Below are 21745 nucleotides of genomic sequence, written 5' to 3'. Positions count from 1 at the left end.
GAGGTATAGCCGAAGAACTCCTCCGATGGTGGCACCTTCTTCGTTACCGGGTGTAAGTCTCTGATTGTCCACACAACGTCAGTGTCCTTTCTCTTAGTGTTCTGTTCCCTTGCATTCTTTCTGTGAGAGTGGAATTCTGAGGAGGCTAATCAGCCATGTCGACCCTCCCAGCTTGAATAGAAGGACCGTATAGACAACCGATGATTTGAAAAGAATAACTGGCTGGTTCGTCTTGAATTCCTCTTCTGAGATACAGTAATCAACCGTAGCCTAGATTGTTAACTTCTTATGGCTGCAGGGGCAGTATTGAGTAGCTTGGATGAAAGGCCTGCTCCTCAGTCATAGTTGCTAATATTTGCATATTAGTATTGGATAGAAAACACTCTGAAGTTTCTAAAACTGTTTGAATTATGTCTGTGAGTATAACAGAACTCATATAGCAGGCAAAAACCTGAGAAATTCCACTTCCTGTTTTTTCTGGAGGTGGCATATTTTCAACCAAGGTCTCATTGAAATTACAGCGAGATACGGATGAGTTTTCACTTCCTAAGCCTTCCACTAGACTCTAATGTGAAGGGGCGTCGTTTGACACAGGTCAACAGCCATGACTGGACCATGCTTTCACCAGGCGCGTTCACAGGGGAAGGACTTGCGTTCCACCGCTCATTTGAAGTAATTCAAATTCTCCGGTTGGAACGTTATTCAAGATATCTGTAAACAACATTCTAAAGATTGTTTCAGTACATCGTTTGACATGTTTCTACTGACTGTTACGGAACTTTTGGACTTTTCTTCACGTTATAGTGGACGCGCTTTGTGACTTTGGAATTGTTTACCAAACGCGCTAACCAAAGTAGCTAATTGGACATAAATAATGGACATTTTCAAACAAATCAAGCATTTATTGTGGACCTGGGATTTCTAGGACTGCATTCTGGTGTTCATCAAAGGAAACATTTATCATGTATTTTCTGGTTTCTGTTGACTCCAACATGGAGGCTAATTTGGCTACTGTTCTGAGTGCCGTCTCAGATTATTGCATGGGTTGCTTTTTCCGTGAACTTTTTTTGAAATCTGACACAGCGGTTGCATTAAGGATAGGTATAGTTCCATGTGTATAACTTGTATTATCATCTACATTTATGATGAGTATTTCTGTTGAAACGATGTGGCTATGCAAAATCACTTGACGTTTTTGGAACTAGTGAATCTAACGCGCCAATGTAAACTCTGATTTTTTTATATAATTATGAACTTTATCAAGCAAAACATGCATGTATTGTGAAACATGAAATTCTATGAGTGTCATCTGATGAAGATAATTCAAGGTTAGTGATTCATTTTATCTTTATTTATGCTTTTTGTGAATGCTATATTTTGCTGGAAAATGGCTGTGCTAATTTTGGTTTGGTGGAGACCTAACATAATCCCTTGTAGTGCTTTCGCCCTATTTGAAATCGGACACTTTGGTGGGATTAACAACGAGAATAGCTTTAAAATGATATCAGACACATGTATGTTTTAGGAATTGTAATTATGAGATTTCTGTGGTTTGAATTTGGCGCCCTCTATTTTCACTGGTAGTTGTCATATCATTCCCGGTAGTGGGATTGCAGCCATAACAAGTTAAGAGGTTCCTTTGTCCTCTTCCTCGTGTTGCGTTTGTGGGGTCGCGACTATATTAGATCACAATGCAGCTGTGGTCCATTTTAGTGTGATATGTAAATTCTTAACTCACATGTTTTATACCCCCGGGTCACAAAGGGGTGTTTCCGTCTTTATGGCAAATTCTCTGGGGCACATTCCAATCCTCCACACTGAGAGGACAAAAGATGTGTCTACTGTCTTACGATTTAAAATGGGAGTGTGGTGTCTTAACCCCCCCATCAATCCCTCTATACCTCTCTCCCTCTGCGGTGGTGAGAGATCTCTCTGTAGGACTGTGATCCACAGTAACCTGACCCGAACATGCCAGTCATGACAGGTGGCAAGTACCAAATTTGCCCTGAACTAATTGATGATGCAGAACCACTCTGTCAAATCCCTGGCCCAGGAGTACCCAGGCAGGGATTCTTACACATGCCGTCACCCGTACAACTCAACTCTTTTATGGTCTGAGGTACAAAATGAGGGCTCCAATCAAAATGAGCGTAATATTTGGTATTTTATTAGGATCCACATTAGCTGTTGGAAAAGCAGCAGCTACTCTTCCTGGGGTAAACATAAAACATGAAATAATACAGAGGACAGAACTATGTAAAACATTATCAAAATGATACAGCCTACATATCAATGCATACGCACAAACTATCTAAGTCAGGGCTGCCCAATCCTCTTCCTGGAGATCTACCATTCTGTGGGTTTTCAGTCCAACCCTAATTTAACACACTTGATCCTACTAATTAGCTGCTCAACAAGGCCTTAACAAGCTGAATCAGAAGTGCTAAATTAGGGTTGGACTGAAAACCGACAGGACAGTAGATCTCCAGGAAGAGGTTTGGGCAGCCCTGATCTAGGTCAAAGAGTGGAGATGCATTGTGCTGTGAGGTGTTGCTTTATCTGTTTTTTGAAACCAGGTTTGCAGTTTATTTGAGCAATATGAGATGGAATGGACTTCCATGCAATAATGGCTCTATGTAATACTGTACGCCTTCTTGAATTTGTTCTGGATTTGGGGACTGTGAAAAGAACCCTGGTGGTATGTCTGGTGGGGTAAGTGTGTGTGTCAGAGCTGTGTGTAATTTGACTATGCAAACCATTTGGAACGTTTCTTATGAAAAGAAGAAGTGATGTAGTCACTCTTAGCCAAGAGAGACTGGCATGCATAGTATCTATATCAGCCCTCTACTTTGGAGGGCTTTTCAGCCCATCTCTTCTAAATCCCCAAACCAAAGCCAGGAGCTGCCCCCAAACGTGTCCCCTCTGAAGTTGCTGTCCAACGGCCTGAAGATTTGCCTAAGCAGTAATAATGAGACTGCTGCTACATTTTCAGTACCATTTGGGAGATTTTTCAGCTGCAAGTCAGTCAATTGGCAGAGGGACAAAAGCGCTGTCCCCCACAGTTCAGCCAGCACCTCGCTGCTATTAGCAATGGGTTCCAGGTTCTGTATTGTACTCAATCGGTTGGGTTCTCAGGGTCACAGTTGTTGTCAATCCAATTGCCACACCCATCGGTGAGCATGATGGACACAAAAATTGTGGCAGTGATGAGTGAAAGAGATCAGCCCTGGTTTAGGGATGGAGGAACATGGATGATGCCTGAGAATCTAACAGCATTTAATCCAGCATTTGATCCAGCATCATCTAAGAAGGCAAATGTTCCAGCATCATCTAAGTCAATTGATTCAGCATCATCTAAGATACCAAATGATCTTGAATCATCTACAGTGTCAGTGGGCGAAGCCTTTGTATTCCTCATTGCACTTGTTGTAATTGTCTTTGCTGTCTACTGTTTTGGTTATCACTATGGCAACAGCCTCCAGGAAAAATAAAAGGCTTAGTAGATGGAGAGCTTGACAATGTCTAACATGCTGGTTATAACCAAAAAGTCTCTAGGTTGTGTCACACTTTAAATCAGAATTATAGCTTTGTGATTAGTAAGCGTTTCTAATTTCTTCATGTAATCAACTGTATGAATTTGAAGGCAGCTTTAACAACAGATGTTATTTTTGCACTGCTATTTTTCTTTAGTTGAATTCCACAATATTCTGTGACATGCACACATACAAAAGCATATAAAAAACTAAGACATCATTAGCTCTCTTATTTATACAGTAAAGATGGTATCAGCATATTGTACATTTCAGCACCATGACTCCAGCAGAGCTGAGATGCATATGCACCAGTCAACCTGATCACAACCCCTAGACTACAGTGTGGAACTGTACGGTGGTGTTCTTCATCTTCTTCTTATAGTCTTCATCAAACTGTTCACTCTGGGCCACAGTGAAATGGTTCTTCCAGTCACCAACCTTTCCTGGAGTGTGACAGAGGGTGTGAGCAGAGAAATTTGTTGAGGCAGAGAGAAAGACTGACAGAGAGAGAGGTATAGGGGAGAAATAGAGAGGTCTACCTTTTCGCATGAATGGAGAGATCTTGATATCCATTATTGGGAGGGTGGAATAGTTGGCCATGCTGTTCTTCTTCATAGTATCAAACTGCACTCCGCCTCTCACCCTCTCCTTCTCCTCTGCTGAAGGAGACAAACCTAGGAAGGAGCACAGCCTGTCCAGCTCTCTCCTCGTATCCTGCAGGAAAACACACTAGACACTGTACTCTTGCCTCACTGAAAGCTAATGCTAGAGATTATCAATATAACACTGATATACACACTGCCTTTATGTACGTTAATGAGCTACATAATCTGCAAAGAGGTCAGAACCTTTATGGCACAGGAGGTAGTTGTTCTACTCACCTCAACCATATCCTCATAGAAAACGTAGTGGAGTTTGGAGTGAGTCTGTTTCCTCTCCCACCAGCCAGTTACATGGTCGTACCACGAACCAAACACCACTGAGGGAAAAAGCCATGTGGACATGAGAGGATGTTAGCGAGATATATATAGTCAGGAAAGAATCACAGCATCAGTACTCTCCCTCTTACTCATTATAATGTATTTGTTCACTTACTCATTCATTCACTAGTTCATTCTCTCCTTCACTCACTCTTTCCATCCATGAATCTCTGTAAGAAGTTGTTCCAGTCTCCTGGCTCTGGCTGTGCCTGGTTCATACGGTCAAAGTGGAAATAAGACACTGCATTGTCCTTGGCATTACGGGCCACATACACTATCTGCAGAGAGAGAAATCATTGCAGTTACAACATGAATTGATGTAAGTGTATATTTAAAACAAACAGAAGGAAATGGAAAAGCAAAAAATTAGGACAATAAAACTTTTTACAAAGACTGTTTCTCTAAAGAGTATTCACAGTCCACAAGGAGTCCCAAGCTGGTTCTGGAGAGGTTTGAGATCGTTAGTGTACTGTGTAATGCTATGCTGCCCTCCATTGTGTCATTAATTAAGTTCACTTACTGGTCAAAAAGCAGCACAGGAGGTTTGAGGATGCATAAATGTTAACTATATGCTACACCAGCAGACATGAGCAGAGTCAGATTCACAGCCTACACAGACAACAAGCAGAGAGTTACATATAATGTACCCTGCAGTTCTGCTCCCAGAAGGACTTGGGCACCAACTGGACTGGGAGGTGGGTCTTGATGAGGCGAGGAGAGGTGGATAACTTGTCTGCCAGCTCTGTTCCTGTGTGTACAGAGGGGTGGGGATCTGAATCGGTTACTTTTTGGAGATAAGGATGATTTTTACAGTAAACCTGCTTATTGTCATGTAGCTGGAATATGTGATTGGCACAACTTCTCACAGTATACGATTTCAAGCCATGAAAATGAGCCTTCAACTTTGTGACAGTAAAAAGCCTGTTGATAAGGACTTTGGTATAGTGCATGGTGTTTTCCAGATTCTGTATTCAAGTATGTCAAAAATTTGATCTACACAGACTCGGATGTGTCTTGTAAGTGCAGTCATTATTATCTGATCAGTTAGTTATTTGGAGTACACAGTGCCCTTCACACTGTATTGATGTAAAATCAAGATAAAGGCTTCAGTGTGGAGTTATATCAGGGTTGTATTCTAACCTGGAGGGAGAATATGGAAGTCACTTTCCAGGAAAGGCACCCTCTCATAGATAGGCAGTGAAGTCTGACGCTCAGGGGCTGTCTGACCAAAATACAGCAGGTCTAGAATGTAGGACACCCATGTGGTACCTGGGAGAGAGAAAGAGGGGGAGAGAAGATGGAGAAATGGGGAGAGAGAAAAAGGGAGAGAGAGGCCTGGCAAAGAGCTGCGTCTCTGGTCATCCATTTATCCCTACAAAATGTCGGCAACACACAAACACAGACCTGCTTTGGGGTAAGTGGAGATGAGGATATCATCTGGCCTGGCCTGGAAGTTTCGTATGTTCTCCCAGTTGTCAGTGAAATAGTGGGTCATGGAGACTCCATGGAAGTCAAAGAGTTTTGGTCGAGGTGGCAGCTCCATCTGTTACAACAACACAGTCCACCTCTGATCAGAGAGATATTATCAGGGAGAGTTACAATAATCAACTATTCACTAATATTCTTGTTTCATTCAAGCATATTCTCCAGGTGACAAGAGATCCCATTTTCAACATATAATTCCTTGCCAGTTCCCTTGTCAAAAGACAAAGTACAGAAAATTATAGACTGCATACAGTCATGATGACTTTGTAAAGTACAACTAGCTGACTATGACCATAAGGTTCTATCTGCATTTGTTAAAATTAAGTTGTTTTTCATAGCTTTGTTTTGTTCAATGTTCTCTACCAAGATAGTGCTCTAAATACACCAATTCATGTTGTCATGTTCAAAAGAGTACTTGATAAAATAGCTGACTGTACCGACAGACGAGAAACAGGTACAGGGTGTGGATTTAATAAATAGACATGAACAAACAAGAACAGCGTCTGGACAGGAAAAACATAACATCAATGCTGACTCAGGAAAGAAACTGAGGAAGTGACAGATATAGGGGAGTTAAATTACGTGATGGAGTCCAGGTGAGTCCCATAATAAAGCTCACGTAATGATGGTGGCAGGTGTGCATAGTGAGGAGTGAACTGGTGACCTCTAGCACCGGAGAGGGGGAGCAGTAGTAGACTTGACACTGACACTATTTGGAACTTTAAAGCCAATTATCTCAGAATCATCCTTTTGCAGATAGAACCTCATAGTCCCAAGTTCTCACATTCTCAAACATAATGTTCCTGACATGTGATTCATAAAAATAGGTTAAAATAGGTAATTTTATCCTGTCGCTGCAAAAGTAAGAAGCTGGATATGTTACATTAAGGGGAAAAGGCCTGGAGGTTTCCTGGCATAGCATATTGTCTTTACAGGTAGATCTATTTTGGGTAAAGAATTTATCTGCACACACGTCAAAACGAGCACAAGCGCTATAGGTTCTATTTAGACGTGGGAAATTTGGCATTTCTTACACAAAACTTTCCGACACATTTCTCAGTAGCTGGTAGAGTTACCTGACTAACAAATTTTAGATTGGAGTTTTCATTCAGTAGAGTTTTCAATGCATTTATCTAAATCCATCCCTTTAAATTTGGTGTACCTTTCATTTGATTTTTCTTGAAAGACTCACTAGAATATATGGAAAGAATGGTTCAGAATATTAGGGGATCAACGACAAAGTTCAAATACTTATTTTCCACCATAATTTGCAAATAAATTCATAAAAAATTATACAATGTGATTTTCTGGATTTTTTTTTCTCATTTTGTCTGTCACAGTTGACGTGTACCTATGATGCAAATTACAGGCCTCTCATCTTTTTAAGTGGGAGAACTTGCACAATTTGTGGCTGACTAAATACTTTTTTGCCCCACTGTATATGCAAGTTGAGGGGTGTTTTCGGCAAAAATTATGAGCAAGGTTACAGCGATGAGGTGTTCACCATTACCGAATGTCTACTGTGCATACCCAATGTCTACAAGTTAAAAGATTATGATGGGTTGCTTATAGAGGGACCTTTTTATGAGAAGGAATTACAGAAGGTACAGTTGGGTAAAGACAAAGTCTTTCACGTGGAGGAGATTCTAGATCAACAGAGAGAAAAGGGTAAAAAAAAAATGGGTGCTGGTCCGCTGGAAAAACAGGCCCCTCATGGAACGGCTATCCGCTCCTGTAACACTGAAACATGAGTCATCTCGGGGAGAAGCCACTGTTCCCGTTCTGATATCGAAACTATGCCCCGTCAACCTGTTAGGCCGGGATGTAATGACTAAACTGAATGTAGCCGTCACTCCCACTGAGAGGGGGGGGGGGATAACGGATATTCCTAAAACCTTGATGGAACTCTCAGACAAAGTTGTACCAGGACTCATTAACAAGTTGGATTTAGGGGGCGCTATTTTAATTTTTGGCTGAAAAACGTTCCCGTTTTAAACAAGATATTTTGTCACAAAAATATGCTCAACTATGCATATAAGCTTTGGAAAGAAGACACTCTGACGTTTCCAAAACTGCAATGATATTGTCTGTGAGTGCCACAGAACTGATGTTACAGGCGAAACGCAGATAAAAATCCAACCAGGAAGTGCTGCATTTTTTTAAACCGCCTCATGCCAATAACTCCTTATATGGCTGTGAATGAGCTACGAATGAGCTTACGTTTTCCACATTTCCCCAAGGTGTCTACAGCATTGTGACGTCTTTTTAGGCATTTCCCTTGAAGAATGGCTGTAAGGGACCATATATGGCATGTGGTCACATGGTGTCTCCCGCAGAAAATCTTGCGTAAAATACAATACAGCCATTTTTACAATCGCTTCTTATGAGAAACCAACTGCCTCGACGGATATATTATCAAATATATTTGTTAAAAACACCTTGAGGATGGATCCTAAACAACGCGTTTGCCGTGTTTCTGTCGATATTATGGAGCAAATTTTGAAAAAAGTTTTGCGTTATAGTTGTAGCATTTTAGGGTCGATTTCTCAGCCAAGCATGATGAACAAACAGGAGCTATTTCGCCTACAAAAATAAACATTTGCTATCTAACTGGGAGTCTCCTGAGTGAAAGCATCTGAAGTTCTTCAAAGGTAAATGATTTAATTTGGTTGCTTTTCTTATTTTCGTGAAAATGTTGCCTGCTGCCAGCAGAGCTAGCATAGCATTATGCAATGATAAACTTACACAAATGCTTGTCTAGCGTTGGCTGTAACGCATATTTTGAAAATCTGAGATGACAGTGTTGTTAACAAAAGGCTACGCTTGTGTTTGAATATATTTATTTCATTTAATTTGCGATTTTCATGAATAGGAAAAGTTTATAGGGGGTATTTATGTCCGTTGCGTTATGCTAATGTATTTGAGGCTATGATTACGCTCCCGGATATGGGTTTGCTCGTCGCAAAAGGTTAAGATGTCCCCCGATGACTTACACTGTACTCTCTGCTATAACAAACACCCAGGTCCAGATCCAGTCTATGAGGAAGCATTACTTGAAACCCAGAGAGAACTATAGAGTTAAAGTGTTTTCACTATGACAGCACTCATGCTGCTGTGGAAGTGGAGCTACCTCCTCAGAGTTAGAAGCTGTTTAGAGAAAGGTGGAGTCCCCATGTATCTCTCGCCAAGGAGCCCTCGGAAGGGTGGGAGGACATGGGCCAGTGGGTGTTAAAGCGGAGGAAAATCAGACTGGGTAGACATGATTAGTGGAGATCAACACAGTCCATCAACCGAGGTATCGCAGGAAGCTAAATTGGAGAGCTAATAGTGTTCCTGGTGTACATCTGAATGAGTGTGTAAAATACTGAGGAGAGGAGTACCTGTTAACAGAAGAACAGGAGTTAGAATTACAGATAGTCCCTGAACATTTATGGTCACAAGGACCAGCAGACGTAGGATTAATTAATAATAGTATCATTCCACGGGCTCCATGTGTGCCAGATCCACATACATCGTTGAACCAATTGAAACCTGAAAATGCCTACTTTACAGTGATAGATTTGGCAAATGCTTTCTTTAGCATGCCAGTACACCCCGATAGTCAAGGGTGGTTCGGGTTCACTTTTATGGGGAGCAAATGGACGTACTCGAGGACTCCCCAGGGATTTTCGGAAAGTCCCACAATTTACAGCCAGGCTATTACCCAAAATCTAGGTCAGTTTCACCCTCCACAAGGAAGCCAAATTTTGATATATGTAGATGACATTTTGGTGGTGAACCCCTCTCAAGAGGGCTGTAAAGCGGACAATCTAGCTCTGTTAATGTTTTTGGCTGAACAGGGCCATAAAGTCAGTAAGAAAAAGTTGCAGCTGTGGCGGGGGGAGGTTATCTCTCTAGGACACACCATAACACAGGACGTGAGAACACTTAACTTGACTAGAAAAACAGCCATTTTAGAAGCACCCAAACCACTCAATAAGAAACAGATGATGAGTTTTATTGGAATGATTAACTACTGCTGTTCATGGATACCCCACTTTGCATGACATACCGGAAAGCTCAGTGAGTTGATATATGGTAAAGCTATGGCAGCCAGTGAGAAGATAGAGTAGACTAGGGAAGCAGATTAACAGTTTATGAGCATCAAGAAGCTGTTTACTTCTTAGGGCTGAAATCCCGTTAACGGGATCGATATGACAACAGCCAGTGAAAGTGCAGGGCTCCAAATTCAAAACATCAAAAATCTCACAATTAAATTCCTCAAACATACATGTATTTTATACCATTTTATAGGTTATCTTGTTGTTAAAGACATCATTCAAACAGTTTTAGAAACTTCAGACTGTCTTCTATCCAAATCTACTAATGCATATCTTAGCTTCTGGGCCTGAGCACCAGGCAGTTTACTCTGGGCACCATATTCATCCAAGCTACTCAATACTGCCCCCTGCCATAGGAAGTTAAAACATTTTTCTCCACACAAAATTCTAAAGACAGGTCACCAGATATAAACTCCTTCGGATATTTTAGCATCTAACACCCAGAGTACATTACAATTGTTTACCTCATTTATTAATGCAATCATACAGATATTATCCCCTATATTCGTGAATAAAAAGCACTGACCTTATTAATTGCAGCTGAGGTTTCAATGTTGGTTGGATCTCGTCACCGTTTCAATCGCATACCAGTTTGCCACCGGCCTGTACAGAACCCTCCGAATGGGGCCAGGTCATTATTCTACGGATATTTAATCCGCCCGTGCACGGTTTCGGCGTCTCTATGGAACGACAGAAGCAGATATTGAGATCCGGCTCAAAGGACCAAGCTGTCACGAGAATTTTCAATCCCAATGATGATAACTAACAATTACTTAAGCTTTGACCAATCCCCGAGGTTTGTAAGACCCTGGGTTTAATAATAATTAGGAAAAGACTCAGCTTATGCAAAAGGTTGGCTCTTTATTCACAAGAACATTCTGACGTCCATAATACAAAGACATGCCATTTTATAACTCACCCCCTCCCTACCTACTACACACATATACACGCACATACAAACACACAAACAGTAGGTGGGATGTATCTTTCCCCATAGTTCTCACCACTCGTTTATCACTACCAAGCTGGCAGTTCCATCCTCCCGAGATTAGAGGGACCTTGACGGACTCCCTTTCCTGCCATAAGTTTCTCAGAGATCTAACCATGCACAGTTTAATTGTTCTCTGTATTTTCTTAGTCACACACACACACATTTCTACTTGTCTCGACCAAACCTTATTAGACTGAAGTTTATCATTCTAATTCATTATACATGTTACATAATCAAATAATGACTAATAGTTTCGTTTGTCTAATTATTCCTTATATATGTTACATAATCTAATCATTATGTTTCAGGGTGGAATTCTTTAGTCATTACCTTAAAAATAAATTACCTTATCAGTAACAAATAAAATCCCAGGACATAGGCATATCTGATATTGGCAGAAAGCTTACATTCTTGTTAATCTAACTGCACTGTCCAATTTACAGTAGCTATTACAGTGAAAGAATACCATGCTATTGTTTGAGTAGAGTGCACAATTATGAACTTGACAATGTATTAATAAACAAATTAGGCACACTTGGTCAGTGTTGATACAACATTTAGAACAGATGTGCAACAGTTCATTGGATCAGTCTAAAATTTTGCACATATGTATGCTGCCATGTAGTGGACAAAGTGGACAAAATATAAATTGTGCCTGATCTGGAATAATACATGATGGCCTTTATCTTGCATTTCAAAGATGATGTTACAGAAAAAAAAAAAATGTTTAAAAAAAATGTCTTTGTATAATCTTTTACCAGATCTAATGTGTTACATTCTCCTATATTAATTTCACATTCTCACAAGCTTCAAAGTGTTTCCTCATTTTAGGCGAAACATTAAAGAAAGGGTCGGATCCTTTTAACAAAGCCTAAGTCTTAATGTTTCTCAAATGGTGACAGTGAAACCATACTACACATGATAGCAATTCCAACATACCAAAATAACTGACTTACCCTGCTCTTTCTGAGTAAGATACCTCAGGGTGAATGCACGGCTTACAAAATGACTCCTAATTTATACTCTGTGTTCCTCCTTTCCTGTCTCCTCCCCATTCTCTCTTCCATCATTTTCTTTTCCCTTGAGGGAAAGGGTCTGGTTTGTTCTGGATCTACTCCAGAGGTGAGGGGCTTTTCTTTTCTCTCTCTCAGTATCTCATGTGTCAGTACTACATCGCCAGGGGCACTTACATTACCAGAAATTCACCACTAGGTGGCAGCTGGACAAAGAATTGAGCGAAGTTATTATTACCTTAAGCTTACCATATGCTTCCCAGTCAAAACAGTTTGCGCAAATATTATGACAACATTTTGTGTAATTTTTGTTCGTTTTGGTATTCAACGTTTTTTTGTGGGCTGTTGAAGCACACATTCTTCAGGTAAGTCGAAGTTCTGCGATTGGTCAACAGTAGGGATTCTTGAATTAAGTGTTTGTTGTCATTTAATGACAGACGGCTAGTTTTCAAGCTATTTTTTTCACTTGAAATATACTGCACCAAACATCTTAGTTAGATGTAAAATTACTCAACCAAGACCTCGGCAAAAACGTAAAAATTATTAAATTATCTTAGATTAATTCAGACTATTTGAGGAAGTGTGCTGGCTGTGTTTTTTATATGTCATCTGGTGATTCTTAGTAACTATACTGTTCCCTTTGAAGAAAAATGTATATAAGTTGACATATTAGACATGTGTAAGAAGAATGAAGGCTGAAGCCCATGTGAGTGTACAAAGCTGCAACAACATCGAGTTAAACATTAAACATGTAAAAAACTGAACGCAAGCAGAATCTGTGTGGATGAGGCATGGTAGATTAACAAGACGTGACTGGTCTGGGCCATGGGCCATCTTGTGAAGGCTATTGGACATGCACATGGGTTAATCATACATAGACAACATCGGCCTGAACTTGTGAAGACCTTTGACAGGAACATTAGCTAATCAGTGATAGGCACCAGTAGGAGTATGCATGTCACGCCACCAATAGAATCTATGCCTCAATGTCTGAGCCAATAAGAGAATGGAAACTAAGTAAGACAACAAGATTCACAAAGTGGAGTGATGATGTTATGTAAGGGTAAAACTGTATAAAACCAAGCACTAAGAATGAAGAGTCAGTTCTTTCATGGAATTGCTTGACTTTGTTACTCTCTGTAATAAAGTCTATTTGAATTCACAAGCTTCGGTATCTGATAAGTATTTGATTCAGTATTTCCCACAACACCATCTCAAGAGGACAAACAGTAGAATTGCTGCTTGTTTCTTGTTTTTCAAGCGAATGGTTTTTTATTAAGGGAGAATGCGAGGCTTGCTTCGCCTCGCTGAGTTCTGCTAGGAACAGACCAAACCTGACCTGAACCCAAACATATTCAATCCCCCCCCTTCCATCAAAGCACACACACACACACACACACACACACACACACACACACACACACACACACCTGATAGGCTACTGAATGGGCAGTGTCCTTGGGTAGATAGTGTCTTTGTCTTTTCTGTGCCCTTAAACCCCCTGCATTGTCCTCAACACACTGTCTAAATCACTTTCAACAGTGTATGTGTGTCTAATTCTTTCCTGACCAGAGACTAGGCTGCAGAGTATGTGCCTGGGCACTGTGTGAAGCTTGTACACATCTTTCACCTACTGCATCAACCTTCTTTATCGCCAGGTTGCTTGTTTGACACCAACAATCAATACAAAAAGATACTCTGTAATGTTACTTGGTAAGGAGGTCTGGTGAGGAGGTCAGATGTCACAGGTGAATGCTCATACAGTAAATGAGGAGATAATAACCAAGCATTGGCTACCTCAACATAAAGCCTCATCAGGCACCACATGCATTTATTTAAGTATCATTACAGATGCTGGCAGTGTAGAAGTTTAACATTTAATATCAAATACAATAGACCACATTAACTGGAATGACATTCACTCTCACGTGTGAAAAAAAGACCCATTAGCAACACCTCAAACTCTTCTGATAAACTGTCACCACTACATTGCCCCTGCCGCTATTCAATGTGCATGCGAATGAGTTGTTGGTGTCATGCCCTGACCATAGAGAGCCTTTTATTCTCTATGATTGGTTAGGTCGGGGTGCGACTAGGGTGGGTCATCATGGGGATTATGTTTCTATGTTGGCCATGTATGGTTACCAATCAGAGGCAGCTGTTTGTCGTTGTCTCTGATTGGGGATCATATTTAGGCAGCCATTTTCCTCTTTGTGCTTTGTGGGATCTTGACTATGGATAGTTGCTTGTTAGTACTATTGTTAGCTTCATGTTTCGTTTTGAGATTTATTGTTTGATTTTGCTGTGAGTTTCAATAAGAAATAAAAAGATGTGGAACCCAGATCACGCTGCGCTTTGGTCCAGTTAATCTAACGATCGTGACAGAAAATCCCACCAACAACGGAACAAGCAGTGTGCCCAGGAGGAAAGCCAGGAGTGGAAGACATCCTGGATGTGGGAAGAGATTATGGCAGAAGACAGAAGCCTGCCATGGAAGCAGGCAGAGGCAGCGAGGGAAGAACAGCGACGACGCCAGGGTTCGCGGCCACGACGCAAGCCCAAAAGACAGCCCGGAAAAAATGTTTTGGGGGTGCACACAGAGTGGTTGGCGACGCTGAGGGGTGAGTCAGAGACCGAGGAGGTATATTGGGACAGATTGAGCGAGGAGTGGGCAGCGAAAGTTGAACCAGAGCCAACTCCCCGTACTCACCGTGGGGAGAGTGTGACCTGTCAGGCACCATGTTTTGCGGTGACACGCACTGTGTCTCCAGTGCGCATTCACAGCCCGGCGCGTTCTGTGCCAGCTCCTCGCACTTGTCGTGCTAAAGTGGGTATCTGTCCAGGACGGGTTGTGCCGGCTCAGCGTGCCTGGTCTCCAGTGCGCCTCCTCGGTCCAGGATATCCTGCGCCGGCTCTACGCGCTGTATCCCCAGTGCGCCTTTACAGCCCAGTACATCCTGTACCTCCTCCCAGCACTCGCCCTGAGGTGTGTGTCACCAGCCCGTTACCACCAGTGCCGGGTCCCACGAATCTGGCCTCCAGTGCGTCTCCACAGTCCAGTACATCCTGTGCCTTCTCCCCGCACTCGCCCTGAGGTGTGTGTCACCAGCCCGGTACCACCAGTGCCGGGTCCCACGCATCAGGCCTCCACTGCACCTCCACAGTCCAGTACGTCCTGTGCCTGCTCCTCACTCTCATCCTGAGGTGTGTGTAACCAGCCCGGTACCACCAGTGCCGGCCTCATGCACCAAGCTTCCGACAACAGTTCTGTGTCCATAGCTTCCGGCGACAGTTCCCAGTCCAGAGCTTCCGGCGACAGTTCCATGTCCATAGCTTCCGGCGACAGTTCCCAGTCCAGAGCTTCCGGCGACGTTTCACAGTCCGGAACCTCCAACGACGGTCCACAGTCCGGAAACTCCAACGACGGTCCACAATCCGGAACCTCCTACGACGGTCCACGGTCCAGAACCTCCTGAGACGGTCCACGGTCTGGAACCTCCAGCGACAGTCTGCAGTCCAAAGCCTCCAGCGACAGTCTTCAGTCCAGAGCCTCCAGCGACAGTCTTCGGTCCAGAGCCTCCAGCGACAGTCTGCGGTATAGAGCCTCCCGCGACAGTCTGCGGTCCTGAGCCTCCAGCGGTGGTTCTCAGTCCAGAGTCCCCGGCGATGAACCATGGTCCGGAGCATCCGGTGACGATCCACGGTCCGGTGCCTCCGGCGACAATCCATGTTCCGGTCCCTCCGGCGACGATCCACGGTCTGTAGTCCCCGGCGACGATCCACGGTCCGGAGCATCCGGTGACGATCTCCGCACCAGAGCCGCCATTGAGGATAACGTATCCTCGAGTGGAGTGGGTGCTTCGCCCCGCACCGGAACCACCGCATTTTGTTTTGAGATTTATTGTTTTGGTTTTTCTGTGAGTTTTATTTAGAAATAAAAAGATGTGGAACCCAGATCACGCTGCGCTTTGGTCCAGTTATTCTAACGATCATGACAGTTGGAAGCAATTTGGAAGCAGTTGGAAGCCTCCAAGAAGAAGCTAGCTTCAGAAAAAACTAGCGCCATTAGCCAGGAGCAAGAGAACCCGCTCCCCCACGAGGCACAACGAATGCCAACCTCGCACTCTGTCGAAGACCTCCTTTCTGAGTTGAGATCCCAACGTACAGAACTAAACACTAAATTAGATGCCATTAACTCTCAGCTCAGTGCGATAGGGGGCAAGGTGACAATCCTGGAAAACGCTTTGCCTGACATCAACAACAAGATGTCCAGGCGCCCCGCGTTTATGGTTGAGGCAGAGGGGCGAATCCTATCCATGGAAAACGTATTGGCAGATGCCATGGAAACAATAGCATATGCTAAAAAGAAAATCGAGCATCTGGAAGAGAAAACAGAGGACCTGGAAAACAGGGGGCGAAGGAATAAATGTGTTCTATTCAATCTGGGCGAAAAAGAAGAGGGAAACATGCCACTGATCCGCTACCTGCAAGACAAACTTCCCGAGTGGCTCCACATGTCCACCGACAGGCCCATAGAACTCGAGAGAGCTCACCGAGCACTGAGGCCCCCACCAGCAGCCAGACAACCACCGCGCCCAATCACCATACGTTTCCTGAGATTCACCGACAAGGAACGAGTCCTACAGGCGGCGAAAAACAACACCATCACAGTGGGAAACGCCAAACTCGCTTTACACCAGGACCTGTCAGCTGGAATACGCCGAAAGCGCCGAGAATTTGACGAAGTGAAGAAATACTCCATTGACCGAGGCATCTTCAGGGGATTCAAATACCCAAACGAGCTCAGGATTCTTCACCAAGGAGCCTTGCGACACTTCAAAACTCCCGAAGAGGCAAAACGTTTTTTGAAAGACAATCCTGGCCAATGAGAAACAGACCAATGACTAAATGCGATTAATGCCATTACTAAAGGAGGTAAGACGACATATAGCCGATATCCAGAGACCCACCCCCTAAAGGTCATTATAGCCGTCCAATTTATATTTATTTTCCTTTAACTGAGAGGGATGGGCTGTATAGCCTAACCTAGGCCTACTAATGTTTCAGCCTACTTTTATTTCCCTGTTTTTTTGTTGTTGTTGCTATTATTACTTGGGGTTCCCTATGTCCCTCGGGGGAGGTATATGTAGGCTTGGCTATTGATTTTATTTTTCTCCCCTCTTTTACTGTGGTCTGGACGAGGGCAACTATGTTATTTACTCAATGCGGGGTGGAGAGGATGAGGCATTTCTTTGGTGGGGAGAGGGAGACGTTGTGCGTTGCTAACTGTTTCCGGTTTTTGTTTTATTCGGAACACAGAATTGAGACTGAGCGGGGGTAATAGATCCAACTGGATGTGTCGAGTTGTTTTGGGAACTCGGCTGGGGTGTTCAGAGATTATTATTTTATGTACACCATTTATTTTCCTTTTATGTGAACGCAGCTGTAATTACTATCCATTTTTACCCAGCGATGACTTGCACTAAAGTTCGATTACTGCTCGATGACGATGACTAGTACCTTGAATCTATTGACATGGAACTGCCATGGTCTAGGGCATGCAATAAAACGAAAAAAGATACTATGTGCTCTAAAAAAGGAAAAAGCAGACATTGCGCTATTACAAGAGACACACTTCTGTGATGCTGAACATGCCAAACTCCGCAGAGCTTGGGTGGGACAGGTGTATTTCTCATCTTTCAAATCAAACAGTAGAGGCACAGCCATACTTATCCATAAAAATGTTCCATTCATAATTAACAAAAACATATCTGATCCGGAGGGAAGATTTATTTTGATAACTGGGTCACTATATGGTCAACCAATTACTATATTAAACATATACGCCCCTAACACAGATACTCCTGCCTTCATGTCAAAAATTATAACCCTGTTCAATGAGCATTGTGTCTCCTTTGGCGTGGTGGCCGGAGATTTTAATTGTACCCTTAACCCAACCCTAGACAAATCATCTCAAGTCCCCACCACAAATCCTAGATCTGCAAAGATGTTGAACTCTCTCACTAAAGAGATGGGACTGATAGATATCTGGAGAGAGACTAATAGCTCATCTATGGACTATACATACTACTCTAATGTCCATAACACCTACTCCCATATAGTTTACATTTTTATCCCAAAGAGTTTCATAAATTCAGCCAATTGTACAATCGGACCCATAGCACTTTTAGACCACGCCTTTGTCCACCTCCGCTTTGACCTCTGCAAAAACATCCCGAGGTCAAAGAGCTGGAAATTCAACACCTCCATGCTATCAAACGAAGCGTTCCATACATTGGTAACTACATGGATAGACAACTACACACAAGACAATAAAGATTCTCCTGTTTCTCCGGCCAATGTGGGACGGTGCTAAAGCCACACTAAGAGGTCATCTAATTGCATATGCTTCCTCTAAGAAAAAAGCAATGGAAGCACACAGGCTAGATCTTGAGAGGGAGCTGGAATGCTGTGAAAAAATACATAAACAATCCCTAGACAGCACCTCCTGGAGTCATCTTAAAGTATCCAAAGCCAAACTGAATCTGGACTACACTCGGGAGATAAAAAAATAAGTTTTCTTTACTAAACAGAAATACCATGAGTATAGCAATAGGCCCAGTAGATTGCTTGCTTACCAATTAAAAAAGGAGCAGTCAGAGCGTACAATCATGGCTATCCGAACAGCAGAGGACGAGGTCACATATGACCCAAAGAATATCAATTTAACTTTTCATGATTTTTACTGCAAACTATATACCTCTGAGAGAAAACACACAGAGGCAGAACTACACTCTTTCCTAGAGGGAATCTCGCTACCTAAACTATCAGAGACCGACCAAGAAGATCTCAACTCCCGATTCACTCCTGAGGAGATCCTGGAGGCAATTACCTCCATGCCACCTAATAAGTCCCCAGGCCCAGATGGATTCCCCAGAGAGTTCTACAAAGCTTTTTGGCCCCAGCTCAGCCCTATCTTCATGCCAATGCTGGAGGATTTTTGCAAAAACGGAGTTCTCCCAGACTCAATGCACACAGCTCGCATTACAGTGTTGCTAAAAAAAGACAAGGACCCCCTATCCTGCTCGTCCTTCCGGCCCATAAGCTTGTTGGATTTCGACTATAAAATAATTACCAAATTGCTCGCCAAAAGACTAAACACTCTTCTTCCCAAAATAATAAAAGCGGACCAAACCTGATTTATTAGAGACAGATACTCTTCTGATAACATTCGCCGTCTTTTTGATATTATTGATCAAGTAAACGCACAGAAGACCCCTGTCCTGCTGGCTTCACTGGATGCTGAGAAGGCGTTTGACAGGATGGAGTGGAGCTTTCTGTTTTCAGTCTTAGAAAAGTTCAATATGGGCCCAAATTTTATTAAATGGATCAAATCACTATACTCTCATCCAAATGCCATGGTGACTACTAATGGACTGAACTCTGACAGATTCCCTCTGGAACGGGGCACAAGACAAGGGTGCTCGCTGTCCCCGCTGCTCTACTTGTTGGGGGCGGAGCCTCTGGCAGAGCTGATAAGGAGCAATCCAAGTATTATGGGTGTTTCTGCAGGCGGCCTGCAGCACAAGATTTCGCTTTACGCGGATGATGTCTTGCTCTACATATCCAACCCTGAGAAATCCCTCCCTCTCATTTTAGACACAATTGCTCAGTATGGCAAGTTTTCAGGTTATAAGATCAATTTTAACAAATCCACTGCCTGCCCTCTCAATATTACACTCACCAGCTCTATGAAGACACTTTGTCCTTTCCAATGGAAAACACAGGGGTTTCAATACCTCGGGATCTTCATAACACCAGATCTGAATAGCCTTTTTAAGGAAAATTATCTTCCACTCCTGGACCGAATCAAGAACGATCTCCAAACCTGGATCTCCCTCCCAATTAGCTTAGTAGGAAGAATTAATGTAATCCGTATGAACGTCCTCCCTAGACTGAACTACTTATTTCAGATGCTCCCATGCTATCTCCCAGTTTCCTTCTTCAAAACAACTAACCAAAGCATCACCAAATTTATATGGGGCAATAAAAAACCTAGGATCAAGTTTTCCACTCTATCGAAACCTGAATCTAAGGGTGGTCTTGCCCTTCCCTCCCTTCAATTGTACTACTGGTCTGCCCAAATCCGCAACATGCTAACATGGATCACAAACAGACAAGAGTCAACGTGGATTCAGATAGAAGCCCAATCCTGTGGTTCATTGCCCTTAAGCTCAATTATATTCATTAATAACTTTAGTAAAGTGGGCAACATAGCCAAAACCTTTGTGATTTACAGCACCCTACTAGCGTGGAGGGACTGTAAGAAATACCTGGGCATTTCCTCCCAAATATGTTCTCACTCGCCTATAGTGGGCAACCCAGACTTGCCAAAAGCCCTGAGGGAGGCCAACTTTAATTTTTGGCATACTCTAGGAATCAGGACCTTTTCAGACCTATTTCATCAGAAAACCACTACACTGAAATCCTTTCAAGAGCTCTGCAGTGAATTCGATGTGCCAAGATCCCATTTTTTCAAATATCTTCAAATTAGACATGTAATTTCCTCATTTACCTCCAAGAGGAGGTTTAGAACTCAGTTGAATGAAGTTGAAACCTTTCTTGTCACAGCACAACCCATTAAAGGCAAAAATATCTTACATCTATAGACTCCTTTCTGAGAAAGGAAGCTCCTCCTTTACTCCTTTGAAAATAATCTGGGAAAAGGACCTTGGTCTGACTATCAGTGATGAGTTATGGGCGGAGGTTTGCGACAGGGTATACTGCTCCTCTACCAGTGTAAAAATGAAAGAATCTAATTACAAATTTTTGTACAAATTTTATTATACTCCTTTGAGACTCCATAGAATGAAAACAGATATGTCTCCTAACTGTAAAAGATGTACCTCTGAAAGTGGAACCTATATGCATGTATTTTGGAGCTGTAGGGAGATTGCCAGATTCTGTACATACTGCTGCATAGAAAATACTAGAGGTACAGTTTGATATGACCCTGTGTATCTATCTTCTTAATGCCCAGCAGGACTTTGTTCTTGATACTGACAGAGAAAATTTGCTTATGACTATTACATACTTTGCTAAGAAATGTATTCTTCTATTGTGGGCCTCAAATACCCCTCCTACATTTAAAATGTGGATTGACCAGATTGTTGACTTTCTTCCTCTTGAAAAGCTCACTTATGACCTCCACAAGAGACAGCCCAAGTTTGATAGACTCTGGTCTCCACTATTCAACTATATTTCAAACTGGAGTGAACTGAGTGAACGGGGTGACTAGGGAAATGCGCAGATACATGTTGTGTAAGGTACTGTAAAACCTAAAAACGAATTATTGGCCCGTCGTCTCAGCGAATGCTTGAAATAGCTGATAAGAACCTTGATAGTGCTGCTGCAAGTGTTATATGTTTTTTTTGTGTGTTTTTATTTTAATTTCGTTTTTGAGTACGTGTGCGTATGTGTGTGTGTGTGTGTATGTACGTATGTATGTATGTATGTATGTATGTATGTATGTATGTATGTATGTATGTATGTATGTATATATATATATATATATATATATATATAATATATATATGCACCAAGGAAAATAAATGCTTTTATTTGACTTTATCATTCATTTTAA

General features: G+C 42.4%; 1 protein-coding gene across 3 annotated transcripts; it reads right to left on the bottom strand.

The window, feature by feature from the left end:
- Positions 1-2145: 2145 nt before the first annotated feature.
- LOC139368817 (cytosolic sulfotransferase 2-like) lies at positions 2146-12237 on the bottom strand. Of its 3 annotated transcripts, none has more exons than XM_071108197.1 (9): positions 12046-12237; positions 10625-10778; positions 5918-6080; positions 5654-5782; positions 5161-5261; positions 4665-4791; positions 4415-4512; positions 4073-4247; positions 2146-3976 (listed from the first exon to the last, which is right to left on the bottom strand). In XM_071108197.1, exons 3-9 carry the CDS (start codon positions 6054-6056, stop codon positions 3864-3866), a joined length of 882 nt encoding a protein of 293 aa, XP_070964298.1. In that variant the 5' UTR covers positions 6057-6080; positions 10625-10778; positions 12046-12237; the 3' UTR covers positions 2146-3863. The 3 variants fall into 3 exon arrangements, with proteins under 3 accessions (XP_070964298.1, XP_070964297.1, XP_070964299.1); XM_071108196.1 differs by having other exon boundaries at positions 5918-6056; positions 12046-12230; XM_071108198.1 differs by lacking the exon at positions 10625-10778 and having other exon boundaries at positions 5918-6056; positions 12046-12236.
- Between the last annotated feature and the right edge of the window lie 9508 nt (positions 12238-21745).

Source organism: Oncorhynchus clarkii, chromosome 16 (genome assembly GCF_045791955.1).
Source record: "Oncorhynchus clarkii lewisi isolate Uvic-CL-2024 chromosome 16, UVic_Ocla_1.0, whole genome shotgun sequence".
In the NCBI taxonomy this organism is placed as follows: Eukaryota; Metazoa; Chordata; class Actinopteri; order Salmoniformes; family Salmonidae; genus Oncorhynchus; species Oncorhynchus clarkii.
Note: the sequence above shows the minus strand (reverse complement) of the source record. Positions and strands in the feature narration are given on the sequence as shown.

Bases quoted from the DNA above. Each gene is read 5' to 3' on its own strand.
- LOC139368817 (XM_071108197.1), bottom strand. From the start codon at position 6,056: ATGGAGCTGCCACCTCGACCAAAACTCTTTGACTTCCATGGAGTCTCC. The intron at 5,262-5,653 runs GTTAGAATACAA...CTGTACACACAG, and splicing joins CTTCCATATTCTCCCTCCAG to GAACAGAGCTGGCAGACAAG. The intron at 3,977-4,072 runs GTAGACCTCTCT...GTCACACTCCAG, and splicing joins CTCTCCATTCATGCGAAAAG to GAAAGGTTGGTGACTGGAAG.